Source organism: Panthera tigris, chromosome A3, assembly GCF_018350195.1.
Source record: "Panthera tigris isolate Pti1 chromosome A3, P.tigris_Pti1_mat1.1, whole genome shotgun sequence".
Taxonomy (NCBI): domain Eukaryota; kingdom Metazoa; phylum Chordata; class Mammalia; order Carnivora; family Felidae; genus Panthera; species Panthera tigris.
Window position 1 is genome coordinate 16,176,278 of NC_056662.1, and position 15,467 is coordinate 16,191,744.

Consider the following 15,467-nt stretch of genomic DNA (forward strand, 5'->3'; position numbering starts at 1 on the left):
CATGTGATGCCAAGTTCAGTATCTGACCCCAAAGTCCTAGGCATTTTTATTTCTCTTTGCAATCTTTACCATATCTACCTGTTACCTGTACTTTATTTACCTGTAATTATTTACTTGATCTTTTTCTTTCTTTTGATGAGTATCTTAATTTTTAAAAGTATATTTTATATTAATGCTTTAATATAAATGCTAGTTATAATATAAACGCTAGTTATAAAATTTTCTAACACACAGTAATATAAACTCAACAAGATTTTAAAATGTTTGTCCATGTACTACCTAAAATCAGCCCCTGTGCCCTGTGGGTACACCTAAGGAAAAGTACACTATTTTTAAGTCTATAAAGAACCTTTGGGAACATTCTGTCCAGTGGCATTTGAACCATTTTGACCATGACCCTCTATACAGGGTGGTAGTCAAAACAGGGACTCTGAAGCCTGACTACCTGGGTTGGAAACTCAGCATCGCCTCTTAATGCCTGTGTCACTTTCACTGAGTGACTGGACCTCTCTGTGCCTCCATTTCCTCATCTGTAAAATGGGAATGACATTAATAGCATCTACTTCACAGGGTCATTGTGAAGAGAAGGAGTTAATATGTGTAAAGCCCTAGAAAGTACTTTATAAAAGTTTGTTATTATCACAACCTTACACACGCATCCATAAACATATATAAATGAAACAAAGTGTTCACACATGCAAAATTTACTCTTGCTACAGGAGATATAGTAGGATGTTTTCTATTATATTTTACTTCATTTTTTAAAATGTGGCCATCTTTGTGAAATTTCACTAATCTGTTTGTGATTAATAATTCATGTTCTTTTCTGTAGGAAACACTATACTTCAAGGAAAATTTTTGTTTGTTTATGTAATCTCTACACCTAACATGGGGCTCAAATTCACAACCTTGAGATCAAGAGTCACATGTGCCCCTGAGTGAGCTAGCTGAGTGCCCCTAAAAATACTTTTTTAAATAGTACATTTTTATTAAAAGAAAAGGCAAGAAATGAAAGTGAAAGAATGAGCTAATTGTGTGAACAGCAAATGTGCTGAAATTATTTTGTCCAGCATAGTGAGGGGACATTAACAGACTTGGGATCCCTAACAACTTGGACACGCTGATCTATAATTTCTAATGAAGGCTGTTGAATTAAACTCTAGGAATAATGTATCTGCTTAAAATAAAAAAATATCTGCTTCAAAGTCTTTAAAAAAATTACATATTAAAGCAAGAGTCAGTAAACTAAAACCTCTTGGTCAAATCTGGCCCACTGCCTATTTTTGTAAATAAAGTTTTATTGGAACACAGCCACATTCATTCATTTACATGTTGCCTATGGCTACTTACATGCAGCCAGGGTCCTATAACAGCAGAGCTGAGTACTTGCCACAGTTCCTGACCTGTGAAGCCCCAAACATTTCCCATCTGGCCTTTTACAGAAAAAGTTGGCCGATTCCTGTATTAAAGTTACAATTCAAAGCCCCGAAGCTTAAATTAAATCTTATTCTATTTCTATCTTGTTCTATTCTGTTCATAACTCTGGCAAACTTTAACAGTTATATTTCCCCCAACATTGTACTTTGAAAAACGTCAAACCCACTAAAGATTGAAAGAATAGTACAGTGAACACGGACATATCCTTCACTGAGATTCACCAGTTGGTAGGTAGCATTCTGTCACATTTACTTCATCACTATCTGTGTATCTGCGTATTTTTTATTGAAATATTTGATGTTAAAAATTGTATATTCACATTTGCGATACATATATGACTGTGTGTGCATGTACATGTGTGTGCACATGTGTGTGTGTGTGTGCGTGCGCATGACCCCAAGCCAGAGGTGGCCAGCTGTGTAGCAATAAATTCATGTTCCCCCTTCCATAGTTTATAGAGCTATTCCTGGAAAACAGCTGGCCTACTAGGGACCACACAACCCAGATTCCTCTGCGTTTGGCCAAAGTCATGTGACTAATTCTGGCCAATGGAATGTGAGCAGAAATGATAAATGTCATTCTGAGTCAGGGTCACTTCTGGGATCCCTGGATGACTATGTGACAGAGGCAAATAAACTTCTAACTTACGTTTTGGGTTTGTTACATCAGCTAGTGCTGCCCTAAATAATAAACCCAATAAGTTGCATGAGCCTTTAATGGGTCAGGATCGCAGCTTGAAACACACTGGTTCTCTGGCTTTCCAAAAATTTATGAACCATAAATTTTCCTTTCATCACATGTTTCATTCAAAGTCAACATGGAGCTTCTCTGGTTGAACCAGAGGTTGTGGCTGGGGGAGGCTAGGAGCCCGGTTCATTTGAACACCCACATTGGCCTCAAAAGTGAACCCTGAGACATCCTTCTGGACTCCTAGGGCTCCAGTGAATAATGTATGATGACCCCTGAATAAGGAACATGCCTCCTTTTCTCAGAAGAGGAGTCAGAGACCCAACAGAAGGACTTGAGTGGGATCACAAAAAGCTGGCTGGGGCCAGAGCCACGTCTGTGGCAAGGACGGGTCTGTGCCCACCATTTCCACGCCTCCCATCTGCTCCCACAGGCCTGTGTGCATGATCTGAGCCCCCAAGAGCATACCCCCCTGACAGGCTCCAGAGGGTATGTGAAGGCTTGGAACTAAGCTTCGTTCTGACTCTCCACCCAGACAATTACATCCTGGAATGACCAGTTACATATCCCTCATTCATTTCAGTTTGTCTCACAGCAGCTAAAAGATGCCTAACACACAGTAAGCATTCCGTCCCTTTCACGTAGTGGGTATATACTCTGCAGATATTATGATAATAATTAAAATTTATACAGCACTTTCTATGAGCCAGACACTCCCCCCCATTCCACATATAAACCTCCTGTGATTCTCACAGCAACCCTAGTAGGTTGAGGGTCTGACTCTTGATTTCGGCTCAGGTCATGATCTCAGGGTCATGGGATCAAGTCCCACATCAAGATCTGTCTGAGAGTGGATCCTGCTTGAGATTCTCTCTCTCTCTCTCTCTCTCTCTCTCTCTCTCTCTCTCTCTCTCTCCCCTGCCCCCCAACTCACGGTCTCTCTCTAAAAAGTAAAGTTAGTGGCGCCTGGATGGCTCAGTCAGTTAAGCATCTCACTTCGGTCAGGTCATGATTTCGCAGTTTGTGAGTTCGAGCCCCGCACTAGGCTCTGTGCTGACAGCTCAGAGCCCGGAACCTGCCTCAGATTCTGTGTCTCCCTCTCTCTGCTCCTCCCCTGCTCACGCTCTCTCTCTCTGTCTCTCAATAATAAATAAATAAATGTTAAAAAAAAATTTTTAAGTTAAAAAAAATGAATACATAGATGTAAAAAAATAAATAAAAGGAAGAAAGCACTTCAAGTAACCAGAGTCCAGCCTGTTACATAGGAAGGGCTTAAATGGGGACAGATGTCTTTCTTCTTCCCAGGCCCACCCTCATGCAAGAGGAGTGTGAGTCAAAAAGAAAGGGAAGGCATAGTTCCTGCACGTAAGCATCTCAGAATCTTTCATGAAACAATTAGAGAAATCCCAGAATACTTTCAGAGAAGGGACTGAGCTGCAGTCAAGTGCTAGTAAAATCTGTACAGATTAGGCCCGGCTCTAGGCCTTTGCATATGGTGTCCCCTCCCCTCTCTTCTCCTGGTTGATTCCTACTAAACCTCTGGGTTTTAGCTTCGATATCAGTCCACTCCTCCACGGTCAGGAGGTCCCTGATCTCTTGCCCTCCTCCTAAGTTCCTTTGTGTCCCCATCATGCCCTATCCATCCATATCCTGGCACTCTGTTTTCATTGTGGCTGGGCTGTCTGTCTTCCCCACCCGACTGGGTGCTCTCCAAGATCTGAAGCCACGTTTTATTCTCTTCCATTCCCCCAGTGCCTAACAGAATGCTTTGTTTTCCATAGGTCCTCAGTAGAGGTTTGTTGAAAAAGTGAATAAGTGAACAGTGACAGTGAATGCAGGAGCCTCCTGTGTAAAGACAGGACCCATTCTGGGTACCCATATCCTCCCTTTATAAAATGGCACAAAATAAGACAATGGTTTTCTATGCTGGATCGCAAATCACGTAAGGACTTAATAAAAAATTAAAGATTCTTGGAACTCATCCCAGGAGATCCTGATTCACCAGGTCTGGGGTGGGGCCCCAAAATATGTCGTTGATAAGGAGGTTTTCTATATGCAGTCAGGTTTGTGAACCAGTGAACCATAGAGGCTGAAATTAAATTGAGGTGAAATGGGAAAAGATGTGGAGAGGTGAGAAAAGGGAAAACGATGGGGGAGACTCTACATAGGGAAACAGCCGTGCCTGACATCCGACACAGTCCTACAGTTGGCCAGCCTCTGGCATCCTACCCAACTTTGGGCCCATCAGCCCTTCGAGGAAATGAAGCATCTTCTAGTTTATGATACTTTTCTCCTTCCTCACCTCATCGAATCCTTATGACAACCAACTTTATTTGATGGAGGAAGAAATTCAGAATCAGATGGCGAAGGAAAGTGTCAACCACTTATACAGTTTTCAGTGGGAGTGCCATTTAACCAAACTGCCCCCGACAACAGCCTCTGATCCGGCCTGAGGCTCATGTCGTTGGTCTAATTGAGGTTTGTCCACCAGTGGCCAAAGCACCCAGTCTCCTTACTTGTTCTGTCCTCAGCACTTGCAGATTCTGCTAGCCCAGCCCAGCCCAGCCCAGCCCAGCCCAGCCCAGCCCAGCCTATATCATCCGTCCATACACCAATCCATCTGTGCATCCACCCACACACCCAGCTAACCAATTGCTTATTCATCCACTTATCACATTCATCTACATATCTCTCCACCGTCCCATCCATCTACTTACCCATTTATCCATCATCCACCATACCCACCCATCCACTCACCCACCCAGACATCCATTCATTCATCCATCCATCCATTTTCTGATTCATTCATTCATTCATTCAATAAACCTCCCTCAAAGTCAATATAGGTCCAAGTCCTAGAGTATCCTAGAATAAAACAACAAAGATCATACAAATACAGACCTTGCCCTCAAGGAGATTTGAAATGCTTACAAAAATGACAAACTTCCAAAGGACCAAGACAGATAATTAAGGGAAGTTAAGGGGAACTTGTGAAAAGAAAAAGCATAGGAAAGGGTAAGAAAAGAATGAAGCCAGAAGTCTGGGTAGCATACAGATAAGCACACAATAGCATCTTATCCTCATAATTGCTAAGGGCAGCTCCAGATTTGCCTCTGAGCTAGACCCTGGCACCCAAAGCAAATAACCACAGCAGAAAAGTCACAGGATATTCAGTTGTGGCAGACATCATGCAGAAGCTATCCCTGCTTCCTTATATCACAGTAGTGTTATATGTGTCCAGGGCACATCGAGAAACATCTGGAGACATGTTTGGTTGGCACAGCTGATGGGGGAAGAATGCTCCTGGCATCTGATGAGTCAAAGTCTGGAAAGCTGCTAAATATCCTACAACGCACAGGACAGCCGCCACAATAAAGAATCATCTGAGCCAAAATGTCAATAGTGCTGAAGCTGAGAGACCCTCTTATGAGAGAACCCTGATTTTGTTTGGAACAGCATCGTGCTAGACCTCAAGAAAACAGTATCATTGGTCGAAGCCAGTCTTGGCTTTCCCATGTCTTTCCACTAGACCCTTGAATTCCCAGCTTTCCTTGAACCAGGGAAGTCTCCTGGGAGGTTTCTGGGGAAATTTTGCTTTTTGATAAAAGAAACAAGTACTTCAAGGACTATTCCTTCCAGCTTCAGGAGCTTGAGGGCAGACGTGATGCCCGCACCATGCCAGCCACGTTGGGTCTGCACGGTGAGCATGGAGAGAGACAGGAAGGTAGAGCATGGGTCTGGCTGACATTGTTGACGGTTGTCATAGGGTTGTTTCTTAAAACCTCCCTCAGTTCATGCATCCAACAGATGCTTACTGAGCATTTATTCTGTGCCAGTCGCTGTGTGAGACGTGCAAGGCTCGCAGAGTTTATAGTCGAGTGGGGGATACAGAGGCCACAACGCACACCAATGCTGTCTGATCAGAGTCATGATGAGAGCTACAAACCAGAAGCCAGTGTGCCATGAGTGTGTCGCAAGTCCAGGGGAAGGTCAAGTTCACCCAGCATCACCCCACCAAAGATCAGCTCCCTAAAGACTGTCCTCCTGGGGTTCAAAGATGTGAGACGGCAGCTGACATTTACTGCATGGTTGCCTTGTGTCAGGCACGACGCTGAGCACTTGTGTATTAACTCACGTGTGTTAACTCATGTTATCCTCTCCACAGCCTTGCCTGCCATTGCCCCTCCTGAGGCTCTGCTGTGGACCTCGTCCCTTCCCCTACAGCTTACCTCTGCGGTTGCAGCCTTTGGTGGGGGGTTAGTATTATCCTGATTACAGAGCCTAGGAAAAGGGGTTCTCCTCAAAACACTCATTTCTTTTTTCAGAAGGTGCATTTTCCCTAGAGCTTCCTAGTTCATTCAACATGTGGGGCTCAGAGAGGGATAGACCACACAGCTTTAAAAAATAAAGGAGGGGGCAGATCCAGGATGCTAACCCAGATTTACTTTATCTCGAAAGCAAGGTCTTTTAGCCACCATCACACACACACACACACACACACACACACACAAACAAATGCCCAGCTGTCCCAGGACAGCAATGTTCTTTTGTTGATGCTTGCTACAAATCTGGCCATAGGAGCTCTCCTTTCTCTGCCCAGCCCAGATCTGTAGCTTAGTCAAGAGAGTCACAAATGGACTGAAGTCAGATGTTTTTTTTTTTTTTTAAAACAATCCTGAGCTCTAGTTTTCTCTTCTATCCTCGGAGATAACAATATTATTATCTGGAACAGCTGTTGTAGGAATTAAAGTAATAGGCATAGAACATCCATCCATCCAACCATCTATCCATCCAACCATCCAACAAATGTGTGTTGAACACTTGCTTTGTGGTGAGCACTGCGTACAGGTCGGGATGAAGGGGCATGAGGCCACCCTACAAAGTACATAGACCTGGAATACGTGAGAGGCTGTCAGGTTATATTATTATAGTACTCCCCTGGGAGAAATGTGGGGGGCCTTCTGTTCATCCTTAGCCTTGGCTTGTGGCCTGGGGCTCTCCTTCCGCAGCAGCTGACTATCTGGTCCCTATGCAAGACACAGAATTGTTCTGGCTACAGAGTCAACCAAGTCTTATAATTGTGTTTCAATCTTGGATGGAGCACCTAAGACATGCCTAGCCCTTCAACTATGCTATCTCCTCTCACTGCACCACCTCTGTGAGATAGGTCCATTTTCCAGGTGAGGAAATAGATTCAGAGAGGGGAAGTAACTTGCCCAAGGTCATACAGCTGGTATGCGGGATGGATCCCCAGGCTATTTTGGGTTCCTTAGCCTCTGCTCCTTCCACTATAGCACAAACTTCTGTTTGGTGGTGGGTCAAAGAAAGATCCCAGTGGACCAGTCAGGAGACCAGTCCTTGATTCCTTGAGGCCATCTGTCCTCAGCTAATGACAATATTAAACAATATTTGTTGAGTCCTTATCATGTGCCTGGTGCCTAGGGCTTACACCCTTGGTCTCCTTTAGTCCTCTATGAGGGCCTGTAAGACATCCTATCTCCACTTGAAAGAGAAGGCAACTGAGGCACAGAAATGTTGAATAATTTGTCTAAAGTCACAGAACTAGAGCCTGGATTCCAGAGGCCAAACACTATGTGTGTTTGTGTGATTTAAATCTCTTAACAAAACGCACCTAATTTTTAAAAATCCAAAATGTGCAAGAAAAGGTTAAAAAAAAATTTATTGAACCTCCCTCCTCAGAAACACAACTCTGTTACCAGTCTCTTCCTGTCTGTCTACTGGCTTTCTATGCAAATACAAACGTGTGTGTACATATACATGCGAATATCCGTTCTGTTATCAGAAATGTAAAATGCTACACACAGTGCTTCAGTTTGTTTTTTTCACTTAGTGTAACCTGGAGGTCCTTCCCTATCTGCAAACAGATCTGCATTTTTGCTCCTTCAACAATGGGCTAGCATTCCTTGCTAAAGATGCATCACGCTGTGTTTACCCATCCTCTACGTTTGCTGCGTTACCTCCAGTATGGAGTCACCCCAGCCACAGAGCCCAAGCTTTCACCTTTCAGTGACACGTTCTTTCCTGGCCTTGCTCCTAAGTTTCATACATCTAGCAAGAGACCATTCTTTTCCGACGCCCCACGCCCCACGCTGTGTTGCTCGACTTGGCTTCCCTTTGGTGAATTATCCAGAGCTCATCAGAGCGGCCTGCCCCGCCCTCCCCCGGGGTCCCATCCGCCTAGACCGTGAGCCAGCTCTGTGCTAGGCCCAGCAAGGCTCCGGTCGGCTTCCACTCGTCCCTGGCAAATGGGTTGGTATTTCCAGCCCCGCCCTCTGTGGAATTTTGGAAAGACCCTTGGGACACGTGCCCAGGAAAGCAGTCTCTCTTGGCCGAGGCGAAAGGAGCAAGCCCCTGCGGGGGGGCTCCTACGGCCCCTTCCAGCCCTTCCCAGACCAAATCTGCCATGCCTCTGGGACGTTAGCGAAGCAAGCCACATGCATCCCCTGAGGTTCCTGCCATTCTGGAGGAGACCCTAGAGAGTCGTTGCGTTCCTTGGAAACACATAATGGGGCGTCCCATGGCCTCCCAAACTTGACCATGGTCCTGCCCTGTCCAGTCCTCCCCCCACCCGACCCTTGGTCCCACTCACCATAGGGACTCTCCACTGGAGCCCCGAGGGGCGCGTTCACACTGACCATGGCCGAGCCCACCCAGCCAGAGACGCGGGGGCATGGAGGAGCCGGGCCCCACACACAGCGGCAGCAGGGCCACCGGGAGCCAGTCCACCAGGAAGGCAGTGAGTACAGCCAGCTGCCACCGCCTGGTTATCTTATTGATTCTTCTAATCACCCAAGGTGGGTGGATATGTTAAAGAGTAACCAGTCACTTAGGGAACCTGCGGCTGAGGACTGTCACTGTTACCATGGCAATGGCAACCTGGCCAGATCCGAGGTCCACTTGGGCCCCAGTCCTGCTCTCTGGGGTTGGGGGGCACCTGGAGCCAGATGTAGGGGACATCAGCCCCTCACCCCAACTTGAGGTAAGGGACTGGCCAGGAGGCGATGAGGAGGTGAGAGTCCAACCTGGGTTGGGTTTTATGACTCCTCATAATGGGTGTGGCATTGTGGCAGGAGGGAGGGGTAGCAGAGAAAAGGAGGGGAGTGGAGGACTGTATTATTGAGCACCTACTGGATGCTGGGAGTAGCACACAGGTATTGCCACATTTAAATTAAGCCTCTGTGAGGAAACTTGAGCCACAGAGAGACGTGGCCTGCCTGTAATCTCACAGCTGGTGACAGAGGAGTTGAGTTAGCATTACAAACCACAGTCTCCCCTTCATCGAATATACATTTACTGAGCACCCACTGTATACCAGGTCCTGTGCTAGACTCCAGGGATACAGAAACAAGCAAAGCAGGCATCAGCCCTGCACCCATGGAACTTGTGGACGACTGGGGGAGATGGGCATTCATCAAACGATAGTAAAGATTATTGAAAGATATTATGACACAGACCTGATTACAAACCGGTGAGCGTGATGAGGGACGGAGAAACACAAACCAAATGGCAGACTCTGCCCACCCCCTCTCCTGGTCCACTGGTCTCCTTCTTACTCAAAAGGCAACTACTGCTGAAATCTGCATTCTGTTCTCTGACGGCAGAGCCCTCCTACATCTCAGCTCTCTTGCATGCACACCTGCTCCCTGGCTTCTTTTGGAGCAGTCCCTTTTCTTTTGTCCCAGCACTGTGCGCAGTGGCTTGATTTGGGATTCTGAAATCACCAGCTTCGACAGACCCCTCCATGCCACCCTGAGCTTCTATACTGTTTCCCTTCTTCTGGCTTGTCTAGTCTCTACCTCTATTTCCAATCTTTTTTTTTTTTTAATGTTTATTTATTTTTGAGAGACAGCAAGTGGGGGGGGGGGTGCGGTGAGGGGGGACAGAGAATCCGAAGCGGGCTCTGTCAGGTCAGCGCAGAGCCAGCCCGACATGGGGCTGGAACTCACAAACCGCGAGATCATGACCTGAGCTGAAATCGAGAGTCAGATGCTTAACCGAGTGAGCCCCCCGGGCGCCCCTCTGTTTCCAATCTTTTCACTCCTCGCAACTTTTCCTTTCTCATCCTCAGCAGGAGGAGACTACCTCTGCACAGAGAAGAAGCCTTAAACCTGGACATGCCCAAACGCCTCACCCAAATTCACCTGCACCTCCTTCACCCAGATCCACCTGGTCTGCACCTGCCTCTTCCCCCTGCTCAGGAACCCCCCGTGAGCCCGTGGGGCTTCTCCTACATATTTGACCTCTCCCTCTTTAGACTTTTAAAATCAACTTTCTGTTGAAAGTATAATTTACATATAATCAAATGCACTCTTTTTAGGTACACAGTTTCATGAGCTTCAATAAGTGTATGAACCCATACAGAACATTTCCACGACCCCCCAAAACTTCTCTTTGTTCCCCTGCTGTTAATCCTCCAGCACCTCCCTCTCCACGCAACACTGACCTGCTTTCTGTCACTCTACATTAGATTTGTCTTTTCTAGAATATCATAGAAATAGAATCAGACAGCATTTACTCTTTTGTGTCTGGCTTCCTTTGCTCAGAATGTTGGTGAGATTCACCCACATTCAGGTCCCCTGGTACTACCTCCTATTCCACTGAATAGATACTCTGTAACTGGTTCACCCAGTCACAGGCATTGAAGTTGTTGCCAGTCTGGGGCTATTGTGAATTACACAGCTACATATAGTCATGAACAAGCCTTCGTGAAGGCATATGTTTTCATTCCCTTGGTTAAATTTCCAGGAAAGGAATTGCTGGTTGATCAGGTAGGTGTATGTTTAATTTATAAGAAACTCTCAAACTCTCAAACTCACCAAAGTGGTCAGACTTTTGTATGAATACCATTTTGTATTCCTGCCAGTGGGGTAAGAGAGCCTCTGTTTGCTATATACCCTTATCGCTGTTTATTGTTGTCAGTCTTTTTAACTTTAACCATGTGACATGATCTTTCCTTTTGCTTTCACTTGTTTTAAACTAGTTTTTTTTTTTTTAATGAAAAAAGTAATACGTTCGCGTATTAAAAATGAAAATTGTGCAGGGATGCCTGGGTGGCTCAGTCGGTTGAGCGTCCAACTTCCGCTCAGGTCATGATCTCGCGGTTCGTGGGTTCAAGCCCCACACTGGGCTCTGCGCTGACAGCTCTGAGCCTGGAGCCTGCTTCCAGTTCTGTTTCCCTCTCTCTCTGCCCCTCCCCTGCTCACACTCTGTCTGTCTCTTAAAAATAAATCAACGTTAAAAGAAATATAAAAGAAAAAGAAAATTGTGCGAACAGCATATGATGAACAATAAGCCCATCTCCTATAATACAAATTCTTGTTTATATTTCTGGAAATTAAACATATACACACACGTACACACTGCTGTGGACTGAATTGTATCCTCCCCAATTCCTATGTTGAAGCCCTAACCTCCCAATGTGATTGTATTTGAAGATAAGACCTTTAGGAAGTAAGTAAGGTTAAATGAGGTCATGAGGGTGGGGTCTTGCTTTGATAGGATAAGTGTCCTTCCAAGACTGTGGGAGGACACAGTGAGAAGGTGGCTATCTGCAAACCAGAAAGACAGTTTTCCCCAGAACCCAACTATTCTGGCTCCTGGATCTCGGACTTCCTGTCTCCAGAACCATGAGAAAATCGTTTTCTGTTGTTTAAGCCACCTGACCTATGGTATTTTGTTATGGTAGCCCAAGCTGACTAATGCATAGACACAAATGTAAATGCATAAAATGCACGGGAACGTGTTAAACACACTCTAATGCCACTTGCTCCTTTCTCCGCTTGGTATCTAAGGGCTATGTCCGTCCTGGCATACCTACCTCATTCACTTGAGTATTGATCCAGTTGTGTGAATATAATTGATTTGACTAGTGTCCTCTTGCTGGACATTTAGGATGTTTCCAGGCTTTTGTCACTACAAACAGTGAATGTCTTCCTGCACAGGTCTTGAGCCGCATGTGGGGAGTATATCTATAGGAAATTTCTAGAAGCAGAATCCTATCAATACTGAAATATGCTATAATATCTCTTTTATTTAAAAAAAAAAAAAAAAAAGCCTTCCAGGGCACCTGGGTGACTCAGTCGGTTAAGCGTCTGACTTTGGCTCGGGTCATGATGTCACGATTTGTGAGTTCAGGCCCCACGTGGGGTCTGTGCTGACAGCTCAGAGCCTGGAAGCCTGCTTTGGATTCTGTGTCTCCCTCTCTTTCTGCCCCTCCCCTGCTCGTGCTCTGTCTCTCTCTGTCTCTCAAAAAATAAAATGTTAAAAAAATTTTTTTTTAATAAATAAATAAATAAATAATCCTCCCTTAATAACTTCCTTCCCATCTCTGCCACTATATCACCTCTCTCCTCCCTTCACTGCTGAACTTTCAAAATAGTTGCCTATACCAGGGCTCTCTTTTTTTCCCGTCTCCTGTGGCACAGCCCACTTCTGTCTGGTTTCTGTTCCAACTGCCCCCTACACACACACACACACACACACACACACACACAGTCTTCCTTGGTGGAAGAGGTGATTTCTTACTGAAGCATTCAAAGGACATTTTACTGCATTTGACAGTTGACTCCTCTTCTGTTAGCATCCACACTACTATAGTTTTCTGGATTCCTTCCTTCCTTCTTGACTGTCTCTTGACATTTCATGCTTCTCGACCTGTCTTTAAATACTAAAGTTACTTGGAGCTGAATTCTAGATTTACTTCTTGTTTTTCATTCTGTTGTCTCTCCTCCCATAATCATATCCATTACCATGGCCTCAAGGCCAACTGTATACTCATGACTCCCAATTATGTATCTTCAACCTAAATTTCTCCTCTGGAGGCCAGATTCATATATCCAACTGGCTTCATCTACCTCCTAGATATCTCCACAGGTATGTTTCACAATCTCAAATATGATATGCCCCTATCATTGCACTCCTGGTCTTCACTTCCATCGAAACTCCTTCCCCTAAATTCCCCATCTTGATAAAATGGCACCCTTCTCTACTCCACTTTCTTCACACCCGCACCCAACCACTACAAAATCCCCCTGCATTCCACTTAAACATCTCACAAAGGCATCCACTTCTCCCTGTCTCCAGTGCCATCATCTTGGTGGGAGTCATCCTCATGTCTCACCTGGATGACTGAAATAGCCTTTCACCCGGATCCCAGGATCCATTCTGACCCTGCCAAGTCTATTCCCCTTGAATGCAGCCAGAATTATCTTTTCAAATGCAAATCTGACATGTGTTCCCACTGTTAGAATCTTGTGGTGCCTCCCCCTTGTCCTTGAGTGAAGCTCCAAGATTGTGCCTGACTTGGCCCCTGCCTCTCTTCCCAGGATCAGCTCACTCCCTGTCCCTCTCACCCAGCGGGCGTCTTTTAGAACCTGACAAAGCCCTGTGCTCTCTCCCCTAGCTTCCTGCCCCCTTGTCCTTATGGGAGCCTGTAATTCCCTGTTCTTCTCCCAGATGGCACTTACTTCCATTACAATAAAGTATTTGCATTCATCTTCTGTTTAATGCCTCCCTGTCACACTGGAATTACAAGCTCTAGGAGCCTGGGAACATTATAGATCTCAGGGGTCAATAAACATTTTCTATAAAGGGCCAGAGAGCAAATATTTTGAGTTTTAGATATGCGGTCTCTTGCAACTATTCCTGTCTGCTGTGGGACCGTGAAATCAGCCATAGACAATATAAAAACAAATGAGCTTGGTTGTGTTCTAATAAAACTTTATTTATTAAAAACAGGCAGTGGGCCGGATATGGCTTGTGAGCCACATATATTAGGGACCACTGTGCTCAGAGCTAACACTTTTATAGTACTTACTATATACCAAACACTGTTCTAAGTGCTGTCCATGTATTCATTCATTTAATGTTTTAAACGACCTCATGAGGCAGATACTATTAGTGTCCCCATTTACAGGTGAGACGGGCACTGAGAGCTCACAGTAATCTACCCAAGCACACTTAGCTCGGAAGTTAAATTTGAGCCTCGGCAATCCGGCTCCAGAGTCTATGCTCTTAACACTCTCAGCTGGTGAATGAGCAACCAAACGAGGTCGGGGTATGAAAATCTTCAAAAAGTAAAATACTACAGAGGCTTCAATGTTCTTGCAGATTTCTTGCAGGAGAAAGTGGGAAGCACTGTTGCCCTTCAGTGGGAACAGCAAAGTAACAAACCAGGATGCTATGGCAACTCCTCTCAGCCTGAGCCCTCACCCTGGGTCTGCAGGGTCCAGGGCTTGGCTAGCATCAGGAAGCCCAACCTGCTCATTTCTTGGTCAGCGCGGGCTCTGCTCAAGGGCAGTTTCATGAGAGGGAAGCCCGGGAGGTCACCTGGAATTCCCGCCCCTACAATGTCACTTTTTGCTTAATCGTCCCTACCTTTGTCCAGTCTCTGAGTTTCTCCCTTCTTAGCTGAGAAGCAGAGAGCAAATGGGTTAAGACATTGGGGTTTTGAGTCACATAGAACATATTCAAATCGAGCTTCTTTAGCCTCAGTTTTTATGTCTGTAAAGGGCAGATGGGAACAGTGCTTATCACTTAAGATAGCTGTGATAATTCAATGAGATTGAGAGTGTACTAAACAGTTCATAGATGCCAGTGACTGTCCTTGCCATTCTTCTGGTACTTGGGACACAGGAAGGCAATGTCAAAACAACACAGGCTTTGAGAGCAGATGAAGCTGAATTCAAATCCTACGTCTGCTCCCTACTAGCTATATAACCTTGTGCATACCTTTTAATTCAGGGGATCTCATGCCACTTAAATTTCCAGAACATTTTGGGAAATTGGCATAGGGTGGCAAGCCTTTTCCCCCCAACATAAGGACGTTAATAATTTTTTTAGGTTTATTTATTTCTTTGAGAGAGACAGACACAGCACGAATGGGGGAGAGGCAGAGAGAGAGAGAGAGAGACAGAGAGAGAGAATCCCAAGCAGGCTTCACACTGTCAGCACAAAGCCTGATGCGGGACTCGAACTCATGAACTGTGAGATCATGACGTGAGCTGAAACCGAGAGTCGGGTGCTTAACTGACTGAGCCACCCAGGCGCCCCAATATTTTTTTTTAAAAAACTAACATTTATCATCACCACTGTTTTACAAATGAAAATACTCCATCCAAAAAAAAAAAAAAAAAAAGTAGGAAGGATATAATCTGCGAATAATAAACTCACAACAGTGTACTTGTTTCCCTTCACCTGTTTCCCGCATTTGGAAATGGGCACTCTTCCTAAGCCTCACTTTTCCCACCAGTAAAATGGAACAGTAATACATACACATGCACTTGCACGCTGATCTATTCGTCGTGCGTGGCACAAAACAGGGG

The 15,467-nt window shown here is 45.2% G+C and overlaps 1 protein-coding gene across 1 annotated transcript in view; it reads right to left on the reverse strand.

Moving 5' to 3' along the window:
* The window catches only part of HNF4A (hepatocyte nuclear factor 4 alpha), a 56,883-nt gene extending 47,730 nt beyond the window's left edge, over positions 1 to 9,153 (reverse strand). Inside the window, exon 1 of the mRNA XM_042980340.1 lies at positions 8,735 to 9,153. Within this exon, the coding sequence (XP_042836274.1) occupies positions 8,735 to 8,783 (49 nt within the window). The 5' untranslated portion in view covers positions 8,784 to 9,153. The remainder of the gene's footprint in view (positions 1 to 8,734) is intronic.
* Positions 9,154 to 15,467: the final 6,314 nt, after the last annotated feature.